Source organism: Mobula hypostoma, chromosome 25 (genome assembly GCF_963921235.1).
Source record: "Mobula hypostoma chromosome 25, sMobHyp1.1, whole genome shotgun sequence".
NCBI lineage: Eukaryota > Metazoa > Chordata > Chondrichthyes > Myliobatiformes > Myliobatidae > Mobula > Mobula hypostoma.
The window spans coordinates 32834963-32848601 of record NC_086121.1 but is presented as its reverse complement, the minus strand read 5'-3'; the positions used below and the strand labels follow the sequence as shown (position 1 = coordinate 32848601).

The window sequence follows — 13639 nt, the reverse complement described above, 5'->3', positions numbered from 1 at the left end:
GGAGGATAGCTTATTGTTCAAAAATGAACCACGGTTAATCCTGGAAACCACAGATTCATCAGTCTCACATCAGCGGTAGGGAATTTACAGAAGGAAATTCTTCAGGATAGGATTTATGAGCATTTGGAAAATCATGGCCTAGTTAGGGAGAGTCAGCACTGCTTTGTGCGAGGCAAGAGAGAAGTCTTACTAACTTGACTGAGTTTTTTTGACGAGCATGTGATTGATGAAAGTAGAGCAGTGGATGTTATCTACATGAATTTTAGTAAGGTGCTTGACAAGGTTCCTCATGGGAGGCTCTTCCAGAAGATTAAGAAGCATGTGACCCCTGATGAATTGGCTGCTTGGGTCGGAACTGGCTCATCCCTGTAAGGCAGAGGGTAGTGGTCGAAGGTACTTATTCTAGCTGGAGGTCTGTTATTAGTGGTGATCTGTATTGGACCCTCTGCTGTTAGAGATGTGTATAAATGACCTGGATGAAAATGTAGATGGGTGGGTTAGTAAGTTTACAGATAATACAAAGATTGGTGGTGTTGTGGATAGTGTAGAAGACTGGCAAAGAACACAACAAGATTTAGATCAGTTGCAGATGTGTGGAGAGAAATGACAGATGGAGTTTAACTTAGCCAAATATGAAGTGTTATATCTTGGTAAGTCAAATGTAAAGATACAATACACTGTTAATGACAAGATCCTTAGCAATGTTGATGAGCAGAGGGATTTTGGGATTCAAGTTCATAGCTCCCTGAACGTGGCTACACATGTCAATCGGGTGGGTTAAGAAGGCATATGGGCATGCTTGTCTTTATTAGTCAAGGCATTGAGTTCAAAAGTCAGAAAGTTACATTGTAGCTTTATAAAATTCTAGGTAGGTTGCATCTGGAGTAATGCCTACCATTCTGGTCACCCCATTATAGGATGGATGCCGAGACTTTATACAGAGGATGCAGAAGTAATTTACCAGGATGTTGCCTGCATTAGTGGCCATGTGCTATCACAAGCGGTTGGACGAACTTAATTGTTTTCTCTGGAGTGGCAGAGGCTGAGGGGAAATCTACGGTTTCTAAGATTATGAGAGGTATAGATAGAGTAGGCAGACACATCTTATTCCAAGGGTTGAAAATGTCTAGTACCAGAGGGCGTAAGAAGGGGTAATTTCAAAGGAGATGTGAGGGAATTCTTTTTCAAAAACATAGAGAATAGTGGGTGCCTGGTGTGGTGGTAGAAGAAGAGACTTTTAACAGTTGTTTAGATAGGCACATGAATGTGAGGAAAATGGAAGGATATGGAATTATGTAGGTAGAAGAGCCTGTTCCTGTGCTGTACTGTTCTATGTTCTCTATTATCAGGGTATTAAAAAAATCTCTGCACTCTCCAGGAGGAGAAGCTGTTATCTAGACAGCAGAATTAATTTTGAATCATACAGGACTGACAGGAAGGGCAAGAAATAAGATTTGAAAAGTAGCTTTAGCAATTCTTCATATCATTCGATAATGGAAGATTTAATAGCTGTGGTTCCTTGAGCAATTCCTTCTACTAGAAATATTAAGCTAACTGTATGTGAAGCTCCAATTTGTGTAAATGGTTCAAATTGCTAACATTGCATTCTACAGCCCAGCAGCCTGCCAGAGCTTGCTGTGTTGCTTGAAGTTTAGATATCCCTTAGATTTCACCTACATCTCTTTGTTGCATGATTCCCACATGTAGGACCTGAGATTATCAGCAACATACAACCTAAACACAACAATACTGATAATGATCAGTCTCTTTTTTTAAAGATATCTTATTATTAAGGTAAATAGCTGCTCCCTTTGTGTTAGTTGCCATAGATGTTAAGATGTATGGTTTTCTTGACTAGCTTAATCAACCTTCTTCCCAAGGAAAAAGCTGACACATCCCTTAAAATGTTGTTAAATTCTAAGTTCTACATTTGGTTGTTTCAGTAAAATAGAACTTTGAACTTCAACAATGTTATCAATTTATCCCTCAGTTTCAACAGTACCTTTAAATCAAAGTTATCTAGCTGTTCATCTGTGAAAAAGAAAAAGAGTGACTAACAGTTTGCAAAAACATGCATTAGACGTGATATGGTTGTGTTACATAAACATAATTCTATTATCCATTGAAAATGTTATAGTTGAACCATGCTTCCAAGTAGAATGGAGAATATCTCCCCTGTAATTGTAGAGTGCATTTTTATTCTGAAGTTATGTGATATGCAGAGATGCAAGGAAGCAAATATTAGAGGGCATTTACAAGAAACTATTCTCTACATTGATGATTAGTAGATTACAATTCAAGTAAAAATATTTACTAGAGCAAAAATACTGCAGATGATAATATTCTGAAACAAAAACAGACAATGTTCCAGGTCGGCTAGCATTCACAGACAGAACAGCAATTTAACTTCTGAGGTCAGTAACTTTTTATTCTAATGGAACTTCTTGGAGCAAACAGTTGGCTCTACATAGTTGTATCTACTTGGTTTTGACCTAACTAGATCAGCACATGGCGTCAGAAGGGAAAATGATCATTTCCCCACTGCACAGTTTGCTTAATTAATCGTGATTTATGCTGACATAAACATTGTGAAATCCTATTAATGTCCATCTCTTGATAAAATCATAGCGATACTCAAAGAAGATGTAACAAATCCAAACAACAATGAGCATCAGAATCTGCTTTGAAATAGACATGACTTACTGTTCCTACTCGTCCACTTTGTGGCTGCCTTCCAAAGTCTGCGTATGATGGTGTGAAGTCTGGGCCCCGGGACAGTATTCGTGAGGAGTCTAAAGGCCTTGTTATTTGTTTAGTCTGGGCAATCTGCAAACAAAAATATTTTGTTAATGCACCAGGTTAAATCACTGTGCGTGTTAAGGATATGTAAAGGTGTAAGGTGTAAGGGTAGGCCATGCAGTCCATCAAACCTGCTTTGCTAACATTATAAGATCATCAACCAACAGCTGGGACTATCTCAGTATAACCACATATAACCACATCCTTCTGGTACAGACAACTCTGAAGATTTACAACCATTAAGGAAGAATTTCTTTTACATCTCAGTTTCAAGTGGTATTCCAGAGACATACAAAAGGCTGGAGGAACTCAGCATGTCAGGCAGTATCAATGAGAGAATCAAGTCTCAATGAAACATCAACTGTTCATTCTCCCTATAGATGCTGCCTGACCAACTGTGTTCCTTTAGCATTTTGTGTGTGCTGTTTAAGTAATAAGTACTAACCCATTATGCAGGAAATATGACCAAGTTTTAGTCTCTAAAACCATGGAAAACTTTATATTGTTGAGCACTTTAAGGAGATTTGGTTCAGTGAGATCAACATCCTTCTAAAGAGTACTGATTTTAGACCCATTATATACAAATCTCTTCTCACAGGCCAACCCTCACATTTGGGAAATCAAACCTATGAAATCAAATGCACACTCATTTTTTTTGGTTCTTTAGCTGTCAAGCATTTTAACTAGTGCAGACTGGGTTGCAACACTGGTGGAAATAAAGGGATATTACTTCCTGTAATATAGAGCATGATGCAGAATCTAAATAAGCAGAATCAATTAATTATTTCAAAGATGCTTGGAGAAATAATAAGGGCTATTAGCCATAATCCTTTTACTATCCCACATTAACTCGTTAGTGTCTCAGAATAAATGAAATGAACAAAATCAACAGAATCTTTAATTTCAAATGCATCAATTTCATTCCTGTAGAAAAATAAGACTGGTTCGCAGTGTGAATTCTGGAAATGCTCATGCCAGACAGCAGCGAGAGACAGAGAGTAAGCAAGTTGGTGTTTCAGGTCATGGACTTTTCGTTAGAAGTAAGCAATCAAACATATCATGAATTGCACTTAAGGGGAGGGAGGGAGAGAACAATGGGATTTTCTGGAAGAAAATGGAGACAAGTTTGAGCATTGATTGTGGCAAAAGTGACTCAATAGAGAGAGTTCTTTGAGGGCCATGTACATAACGTATTTGGTTTGAATTAAGAAACAACAGATGCACATTTGTACCGTAGAGCTAACGCTACTGAGACGGCAAGGATATATCTAAGGCAGAATTTCTTAAACAGTGGAATGATAATCCGCATGGGTTGAGAGGGATATGACCAGTAGTGAAACCAAAGCTCATATTCCCTGGATAATAAAAGAAATAAAGGGGTTGAATAATGCATATAAGGAGAACTCAAATGAGAATCAGGCTAAATGCAGTAGGCTCAGAAATTTATCAGAAAAGGAAAACAAAATGGGAAAGGGGATATCCAAACAGAATGCCATTAACATACATACTCAAACTCCACATACTATTCGCCAAACAAAGGAGTAGCTAGGAACTCAAAAGTGACCAAGCTTCACCTGTTTCTTTACAGATTATGCTTAAATCCTTTTATCAATTTTACTCAGTGCCCACCCCAGATCACCTCCCTTTCTGGGATATATGTTGCTGACTACTGTTTCTGCTCCTTGTACTAATACATTCCCAATTACTCTGCCTTTATACAGCTGAGGACACTGCCCAAGTTATAGAATCCTGACTACTCCCAGGGGAACCTTAAGCTTCCAGTTGCCTGTCATGCAAATTTTCCATTCCAATTGCTCTTTCTGCACTGTAACAAACAAGCTCAAAACACCACACTCTATCTTCTGTCCAGAAAGTTATGACAGAAGGTCATCACTTTGCAATGTTAATTCAGTTTTCTATTGAAACAAATGCGACCTGATCTGTTGATTAAGTGCAGTACTGTCTTTTTTTGGAAACTTCCCTCTTCCGTACTACTGAAATCACGCTGTTTTCTCACTTCTCTCAGTTTTCATGAAACAGTAATAACTGAAATAATTACACTATTTCTGTCTCCACATAATGCTGGGAATTTAAAGCATTTTCTGTTTCTTTAGTTTTCTATCACCTTTTAAACTCCACAATCAGTTTACTGATATTCATTAGCTGATCTTGCAGTGTGCAACTTACAAATCTATATCACATGCAAAGAGTTGGAAAAAAGTGAGAATGCACAAAATAAAACTAATTTCTAAACATCTGTGCAAATTTAAACCAGTGGCAAATTTTCCCTTAAAAATACCAATTCCTCAAATCAGTTCTGAAAGCATAAAAACTTGCAAAATGCAGCAAACTTAAGCACAATATATTTGAAGTGTACACAATTCTCTAGGACAGTGATTATTCATCTTTTTTTTGCCCACAAGAGAGCACATTACTACCTACATGTGGTAAACAACTTCAAGAATACTTAATCAAAATGAATCTTGAGAGCTTACTTAGCACTTTTGTTTCCTAGTATTTTCAAATCTTCAATAAATATTCACTGAAACCTCATTGGTAATAGTTGATAAAATTCCTCTGCACTGAAACATCAATCTCTGCAACTTCAAGGATCTTTCTACCAAGGTGGTCCATAGTATGTAACAGGTTTGCGTTTATACCCCACAAGCACAGATTCACACATGGAAGAGGTGGGTGCTGCACTATTTATTACTGGGAATTCAAACATTCAGATCTCAACAGAAACTGAGTGGAAAAATTAGTATGTTTTTTTAAATTGGAAATTTACTTTAAAATCACTATCAATTCTGGAGGACAGAATTTATTTTAACGTTAATCTGTATAACTATTTCAGCAGGAGCAGTAACCCCACCTTATCAAGAACAACATCGCTGATTGCTGGCAGCCCATCTGGTTTCTGTGTACTAGCCGCTATGAACTGGAAACCAAGGAGAAATTCACGGTCATATCGCTTCTTGCCCTCTGGATTTGTCAATTTCCACTGGTCTAGAATGACGCAAAACAAGCAAAAACAAAACTCCATTTTTTAACCCAATTACGAGTTTATGCAGCTGAACAATTTCTTTGAGGCATACATATTACATTAAGACATAAACTTATGATACGAAAAACAGAAAAAGAAGTTATGCTCTATCAGCCATCTTGCCCAAGGGAAACTGTCATTCTTTAAAAAATGCATCTAATTGAGATTTGTTGAATACAAACCATAAATTTGCATTGAAACTTGGTCGCACATCAGAAAATCATTTAATGCATATGCTGCAGCATTTCAAAACTTCAAGAGCCACAGAATGGATCCATGCTGAATAAAAATTTATATAGTACCTTCAAGAAATCTGATAATTGCACTGATATCATTGCATTAAATCAGTGGCAAAAATGTTATTAAAATATGAGAGTTTGAGGACAGAAGCTTTTAAGATTTAATCTCATCAATATTTCATGCATTGCCAAAATATGAGCTTTGCAGCCAATAAGAACTGCACATGAGAGGGGAAAGTTAAAATGTGTGGAAAAGGCAAACCCAATATAGAATAAAGAATAAAGGGATGTAGATCAAATTAATGAAGGGGTAATTTAAGCGTTTGAATGAAAACAATTCTTCACATCAGAAGTAGCCAATTCAGCAGCTGAGATGAAAAATGGAACAAGTGAGAATGATGGAACGGCTCCACTGGGAGCCGGTAGACACAATGGGCCAAATAGCTGCTGCCTCTTCTGTATCACATTGATAAATGTAGGATTCTGACAACTAAACACTAGAATGAATTGGCTGCAGATGAGTCAAGTGGACTTCCTGTTCTGATTATTCTGTATTCTGCAAACTTAAAAAATAGAATTTTTACTGCCTTTTATAACTTCTGTAATATACATTCACTTATTTCAAATTTCTGTTTAAACGTGGTTGATTATGAGTTAACCACACAAATTAAAAGTAGCCTTTAAATATACACATTACATCGTTTAGACACCTTCCCTTCTGTGACCCACTCCATACCACATAACACTGAGAAGGCATGCATTTTCAGTGGTTAAAAAAAATCTTAAAATTGGTGATACCTCATGCCACCAATGTAAAGTTGATGTTAAGAGATGTTGTTTGTTAACAATATTGCTTGATATTCAGAATTCATTTTTTGAATCTGCTTCTGACTGCTCAGTTTAGAACTCTTCAGCTCTTGTTGTAAGATTTATAAACATGATGTCTAATTACCAAGCTACACTCTACGCAAATGAATGGCTCAAAACCAACTGTTATCGTTCCACAATTCACCCAAAAATTACAGTTCTAAACCAGAGCACCAGACTCTTTAAACACTGACTACACAAGTCCATTAACTATCCTGTCCTCTTTTCTAATCACCAAACGCCATAAATGCACTATCACGGGGTTTCTCAGGCTTTCACCATGAACACAGCTATGCAGCCATTTCTGAACTTTACAAAACAAGTCAAAACATACACACCCACTCCATATCCTAGGGCCTCCTTTCTCTTATCTTATATACTGTACAAACATCTCATGCTGGGTTGAAGACTTTAATATACAATTCATTACCATATTCTAGGATAAGAGTATATTACAAAGCACCAACAGCATCCATGATTATTACTGTATCTACATGAAGCATGATCAATTTTAAAAGTCTATTAAAATAATGATGCACAGTTCTTGTGAAAAGGGTAATCTGTATGCTGAAAAGACCGAATCAGTGCTTATTTCCTTCAAATCTAGATTCATCTAGTTTAATTTTTAGATTAAACAATTCAATTTCTTTTCAATTTCAAAAAGGTAGAGTTTAGAGAATGAATCTGTTTGAAAATCTACCCTGACCTCAGTGAGTAGAACAAAAAAAATCTAATACTAATAGCATAAAAATAAAATGAATACATCAATTTTGGCTGACCTTGGGAAGACAGAGAGAAAGCAAGTGAGAAACACAGACAGGAATCTGTACCACTGGTAATCCATAGGGATGATCCCTTTGGCCTAATAAGTCTGCACCAAATATACTGCTGTCTTACTGGTGGTGAAGAGGATCCTCTAAGATTACAACAGGATCTACATGAACTGGAGAAGTTCTCCATGGAAAGGCAGATGGAATTTAGTGTGGGCAAAGTGAGCTCAGACCAGTGAGAATATTCAATGACATTACAATTGCAGAATACCCCACAGTTCAGGTGGGACTAGACAGAATAACAGTTTGGCATAGACGAAATGGGTCAAAGGGCCTGTTGCTATGCTGTACAGCTCCACAACTAATTTCATTGGGTCAACTCCAAATAAATACAGTGGGTGCCGGTTAATTGGGACACATGGGGACTAGTACATTTTGGCCCAATTAAGTGGCAATGGAAATAGTTACAGAGGTATAAGCAAAAGACAAACTGCTGTTTAACTGAGTAACAAATTATGTATTTAAATGAAATACAGAACAAACCAGAACAGCACCAATACAATTACAATGCTATAGAACTGTATATTAGTTCCCTAAAGCTATCAACAGAGGAATTACACTGCTGTGTTCTTTTGATTGACTATAAAAGAACAAAAATCGTGCTCTTAGTGTAGACAATGGACTGTCATCAGACAAATTTCAACCATTGCATCCTCCAAATCTTCATTTTCATTGTAACATTCAAGATAATTGTCGATACCATCAAATTTGTCATAGTTCCTAACTTGAAGCTGTGAAATTGTTTCATTTTTACTGCCAGCCACTTCTCGCATCTCCAAGCCTGAATGCTTGAAACGGCAGTGAGCAAAACAGTTCTGAATTGTCTTACTGGTTACTTGTCACCAATTATCAATGTCAAAAATCACTACTTTTTGAACACAAGCACACAAAACTGACACTATCTAAAAATGTTTGCTCTAGGTGTGGTGTAGTACCTAACAGGAACACAAAAGCACGAGTCAACACTCGTTAGAAACTGCTTGGCAGTCCCCAATTAACGGCAGAATGTCCCAAATAAACAAGGTGAACCCTGGCTATTTTCTTGATTAGTTTTTGTTCTTTAAGAGTTGTCCCAAACAAGTGGCTGTCCTGATAAACAGATTGCCTAATTAACCAGAATTCAGTGTACTTTGGCTTCATAAGAAGGTCAGAGGCTTGATGTCCTGTGTTCAGTTACTCATCACCTCAGATCACAATATCTATAAAAGGTACAAGCTAGGAGCAAGAAAAGAATATTTTACATTTGCCTAGACCAGAACAAGAAAACTAAGGAAGGTCTACACCATACAGGATAAGGCAGCCTGCTTCCTTGGTACCTGTGGCTCTATTTACTCCCACACCAACAGCAGACTGCAGCTGTACTGTATAGTTTTTGCAAAATGCACTGCAAATACTCACAATGACTACTTCAATAGGACCTTAAAACCAACAACCTTTATTTACTACTAAGCACATAGTTTTTAGGCACATGGGAGTACCAACTCCTACAGGTTTCACATCATGTCACACACCAATTAATTCTGGAAAATATTGCTGCTCCTTCATTGTCACTTGGTTAAACTACAGAACTCCTTATGTAACAGCATTGTGGGTGTATCTTGATCAGAAGAATTGCAGTCGTCTAAGCTTGTACCCCTACTGAAAGCAATGTTCAGAATTCCCAAGATATCACCTGTAAAGGTCTCAACATCCGGATAACGTCAAATACAATGTGTCTTTCAAGAAAGGTGGGAAACAGAGAGAATGAATCTAATGCCTTTCAATAAGAAATGCTGAAATCATTACCAAGGAAGTTGGGACTCTTAAAAATAACTAATACAGAGATAGACAGTTAAGTCTGAAAAATAAAATACACTTCTACAAAGATGTAGCAAGCATGATAATTAAACGTGAACCAGTATGTGCTGTATAATTGTATTTACCAAAATCAGAGTACTATAGCACACATACAGGCTCTTCAAGTTAGTCCAGGCTGAACTGTTATTCTGCCAAGTCCCATGATGTGCATCTGGACCATAGCCCTCCATAACCCTCCCATCCATGTACCAATCGGAAGTTCTCTTAAATGTTGCAACAGAACCTGTATCCACCACTTTTACTGGCAGTTTGGTGCAGACTCACACCACTCCATGAAGTTGTTCACTAACAAGGTTACCTTTAAATATTTCACTTTTCACCCTTAACCTATGACCTCTAGTTCTACTCTCACCCAATCTCAGTGGAAGAAGCCTGCTTGCATTTCCTCTATTTATACCCCATATCTTCCGGAAGAAGATGGCGACAATGAAGAACGTGACCAAGGGCCAGAAGTTTCACAAAACTGTCACTTCCACTTCTTTTACATGTTTTGCTTTCAAATGTGGTTCTGTTACTGTTGGATCCCGTGATCTACATTTTGATGGTGTGCTTTTGAGTGAGTGATCTAGTGCTTTGCTGTTTCCAAGGGTTTTCCATGAGGCTTCGAGTGAAATGTGCAGCCTCGAGGCCAAAAAGCCTGGAGATGGGGCACAAGCCCATGATTGACTCCATTTCTCACTGATCTTGTTATTTAAAGCGTCGAGGAAGATTGAAATCATCGAGGCAAGAGCAGAAGGCGCACGGATGTTCAGCGCTGTCTCTCACTTGCTGGTGTTGGAGGAACCCACTCTTCCTCTTGCTGGCTGCTCCCCAAGGAAGGTTCCTGCTTTCAAATGGTTCCTCTTTCTCCTCTCGCTCAATGCTGCCAGAGGAGTATGCTGGAGTCCTGGGTCTCGGGCAAGGTTTAATCGATGTGGTTTGTAGATTACACTCTGTAGCTCACATTAAGATGTGTTCCTGGTTGCTCCCTTTTTTTGTTGCTATTTTGGGTGATTTTGAATTGGGCAGCTAGCAGATAACACTGAGCTGAATTGAATATGCCTGGACTCTTTTGATTTTGGGTTTTATATTTTGTGTTTCCCATTTGTTGTATTTTTGGTTGCTGCTTGTGTGATTTTTTTTGCGCGTGGGGGGGGGTATTGATTTTTTTCTTTGAACAGGTTCCATGGTTTTCTTTGTTTCGTGGCTGTCTTTGGGGAAGACGCATCTCAGGGTTGTATAATGCATACACACTTTGATAATAAATATACTGTGAATCTCTGAAAATCTCCAATCATTCTCTAGGCTCTACGGAGAAAGTCTTAACCTATTCACTCTTTCCCTATAACTCAGGTCCAGGAAAAATCCTTGTAAATTCTAAATACCTCCCAATAATTTATCCATTACTGATGTCAGGCTCACTGGTTCTGTCAGGAGTCCTGTAATTTCTGCACTAGCCTTCCATAAGGTCAGAGGGGACAACTTCTTTAGCCCTGGGGATGTATCCATTTGCCTCAAGACTGCAAGTACCTCCTCTTCGATAATCCATATACTAGGTATCAAGGACCTCAGTTCTATAGATTCTGTGTCCATCTACTGAGTAAATACAGATACACAAACTCAATTTAAGATCTCTTCTATCTCTTTCAGCTCCATGCATAAATGACCATGCTGATCTTTTAAGTGGACCAATATTTTGTCACTTGCTATGCTTTTGCTCCTAATATATCTATAAAAGCCCTTGGGATTTTGTCTTCCAAAAGCAACCTCATGTCTTCTCTCAGCTCTCCTGATTTCCCTCGTGTTCTTTTGCATTTCTTATACTTCATTTGTTCCTTACCACCTATGCATCTCCTTTTTCTTCTTAACCAGGAATTTAATACCCCACTGAAAACCAAGGTTCCCTAAATCTATTAAGCTTTGCCTTTTATTTTGATAAGAACATACAAACTCTATACTTCAGTATTTCACTTTTGAAGGCCTCCCACTTACCAAGCACATTCTTGCTAGAAAACAGTCTGTCCCAATTCACACTTGCCAGATCCTTTCAAATACCGTCAAAATTGACCTTTCTCCAATATAGAATCTCAACATAAGGACCATACCTATTGTTCTCCATAACTATTTTGAAATAAATGGCATTATGATCACTAGGTGCAGTGTTCCCCTACACAAACTCGGTCACCCGCCATGTCTCAATCCCTAATAGGAGATCTAGCATCACACTCTCTGTAGTTTGAACCACTACATTTTGATTAAGGATACTTTCCTGAACACCATTTAACAAACTCCATCCCACCCATTCCTTTAACAATATGGGAGCCTCAGTCAAACTGCACCATTTCCTTAGCCACTGGTAAAACTTTATTATCTTCCCATTTCAAGCCTCAATATGAAGCGTCATGAGTAGCAATCTTGAAATCACCACCATAGAGGTCTTGTCCTTGAACGTTGCATTCAACTCCCTGAACTCACTTTGCAAGACCTTGTCAGCCTTCCTGCCAAGCCGCTGGTACTGATGTGGACACAACCTGTGGCTGTTCACTCTCTTCCTTAGGCTATGGACTCAGTCTGAGATTTCCCTGACCTTTGCGCCCAGAAGGCAACATACCATCAGGGAATTTCGTTCTTGTCCACAGAACCTCCTGTCTGATCCTATAACCAATGAAACCTTCATCATGACTGCTAGCTTTTTCTTCCCCCTACACTTCTGAGTCACAGAGCCAGCCTCAGTGCCAGACTGCTGTGGCTTTCTGCTGGAAAGGTGCTACATAAGGTTATTTGAAAGCTGTCTATTGGCATTGCAAATGATTTATTAGCATGGATGGGGTATTGACTGAACCAACAAAAAGGAGAGCTGGAAAACCAATCAAATGGGCTGTTTTGTTCTGGATAGGTTCAGTGTTGTTGGATCTACGCTTGACCAGGCAGTTGAGCAGTAAGTGATACAAGAAAAACAGCAGATGCTTGAAATCTACAGCAACTTACAAAATGCTGAAGGAACTCAGTGGGTTCAACATCTATGGAGGGAAATGAACATGCCAACTGTCTAGAACAGTCCAGGTAGTGTTAATTTCTACTTAATATCTGACAATATTTAATAAATGTGTAGCTCAATTATTGCAGAATTGGGAAGAACATTAATTTTATTTAATGTTTTGTTTGCAAGCCACATTACCTCACAACACATAAACTGTTGCAAATTTAGGGTTTATGAAGTAAAATAAAATCCTCACATGATCTTTCATATGCTCAACAATCAAATTCTCATTGCAAATGGGCTGGTAATAAGCAGCCTGGAACTGAAAACAAAGTTTACCTTCTTTGAAGCCGCACACCACGCTATCATCAGGGTTCTCTTTGGTGCTCGTCTCTGTGCTTTCACTTTCAGATACAGTCTCTGAACCATTCTGTTCTGGTTCTATCTCCTGATTCCCATTTTCTTCCACATCTGCATGATCTTTAATGTCCAAGTCTTTGTCCACATTTATACCTGGAACTGTTCTATCTTGTTCAGATTCAGGCAAATTTTCAACTGCAAGTTCTTCAAGTTTAAGCTGAAGTATAAATGGACACGTCACCCTCAAATACTTAACCACACCACCAAAATGGAATACGATTAAATATTAACAAACTATGAATTAATATTCTAATAATCAATAATAAAAATACATGGTTGCACCATTACTACTTTCAGTTAACATTGGTGCAACTCTGCAGCACAAAATAAGACATTCAAATATTATAAGGAAATGTTAATTTTATTATGTTTGTGGACAGGTGAAAATTAAGGTGACAAGAAAACTGCATAATAAGCCCAGATCATATTTTCCAAAAATAATTTTGGCACATTTCAACCAATACTCAGAATTAATTAATCACTTGCTTAAACCTGAATGCACCCACTGTGAAACCAAAGTACACTTTCACAAAAGTTAATGAAATAACTTTGAAAACATTGGAGAAAATTAAACAAACAACAATTTCCTCCTATTAAGCACAAACGACCTTTTAGGAGGGAACTT

The 13639-nt window shown here is 38.0% G+C and overlaps 1 protein-coding gene across 16 annotated transcripts in view; it reads right to left on the bottom strand.

Moving 5' to 3' along the window:
- The window catches only part of LOC134337823 (eukaryotic translation initiation factor 4 gamma 3-like), a 306969-nt gene that overhangs the window by 64035 nt on the left and 229295 nt on the right, over positions 1-13639 (bottom strand). For all 16 annotated transcript variants that reach the window (XM_063033097.1, XM_063033102.1, XM_063033098.1 and 13 more), the window contains 3 exons: positions 12934-13171; positions 5672-5805; positions 2704-2826 (listed from right to left, as the gene is read on the bottom strand). In XM_063033097.1, coding sequence (XP_062889167.1) covers positions 2704-2826; positions 5672-5805; positions 12934-13171 — 495 coding nt within the window. The remainder of the gene's footprint in view (positions 1-2703; positions 2827-5671; positions 5806-12933; positions 13172-13639) is intronic.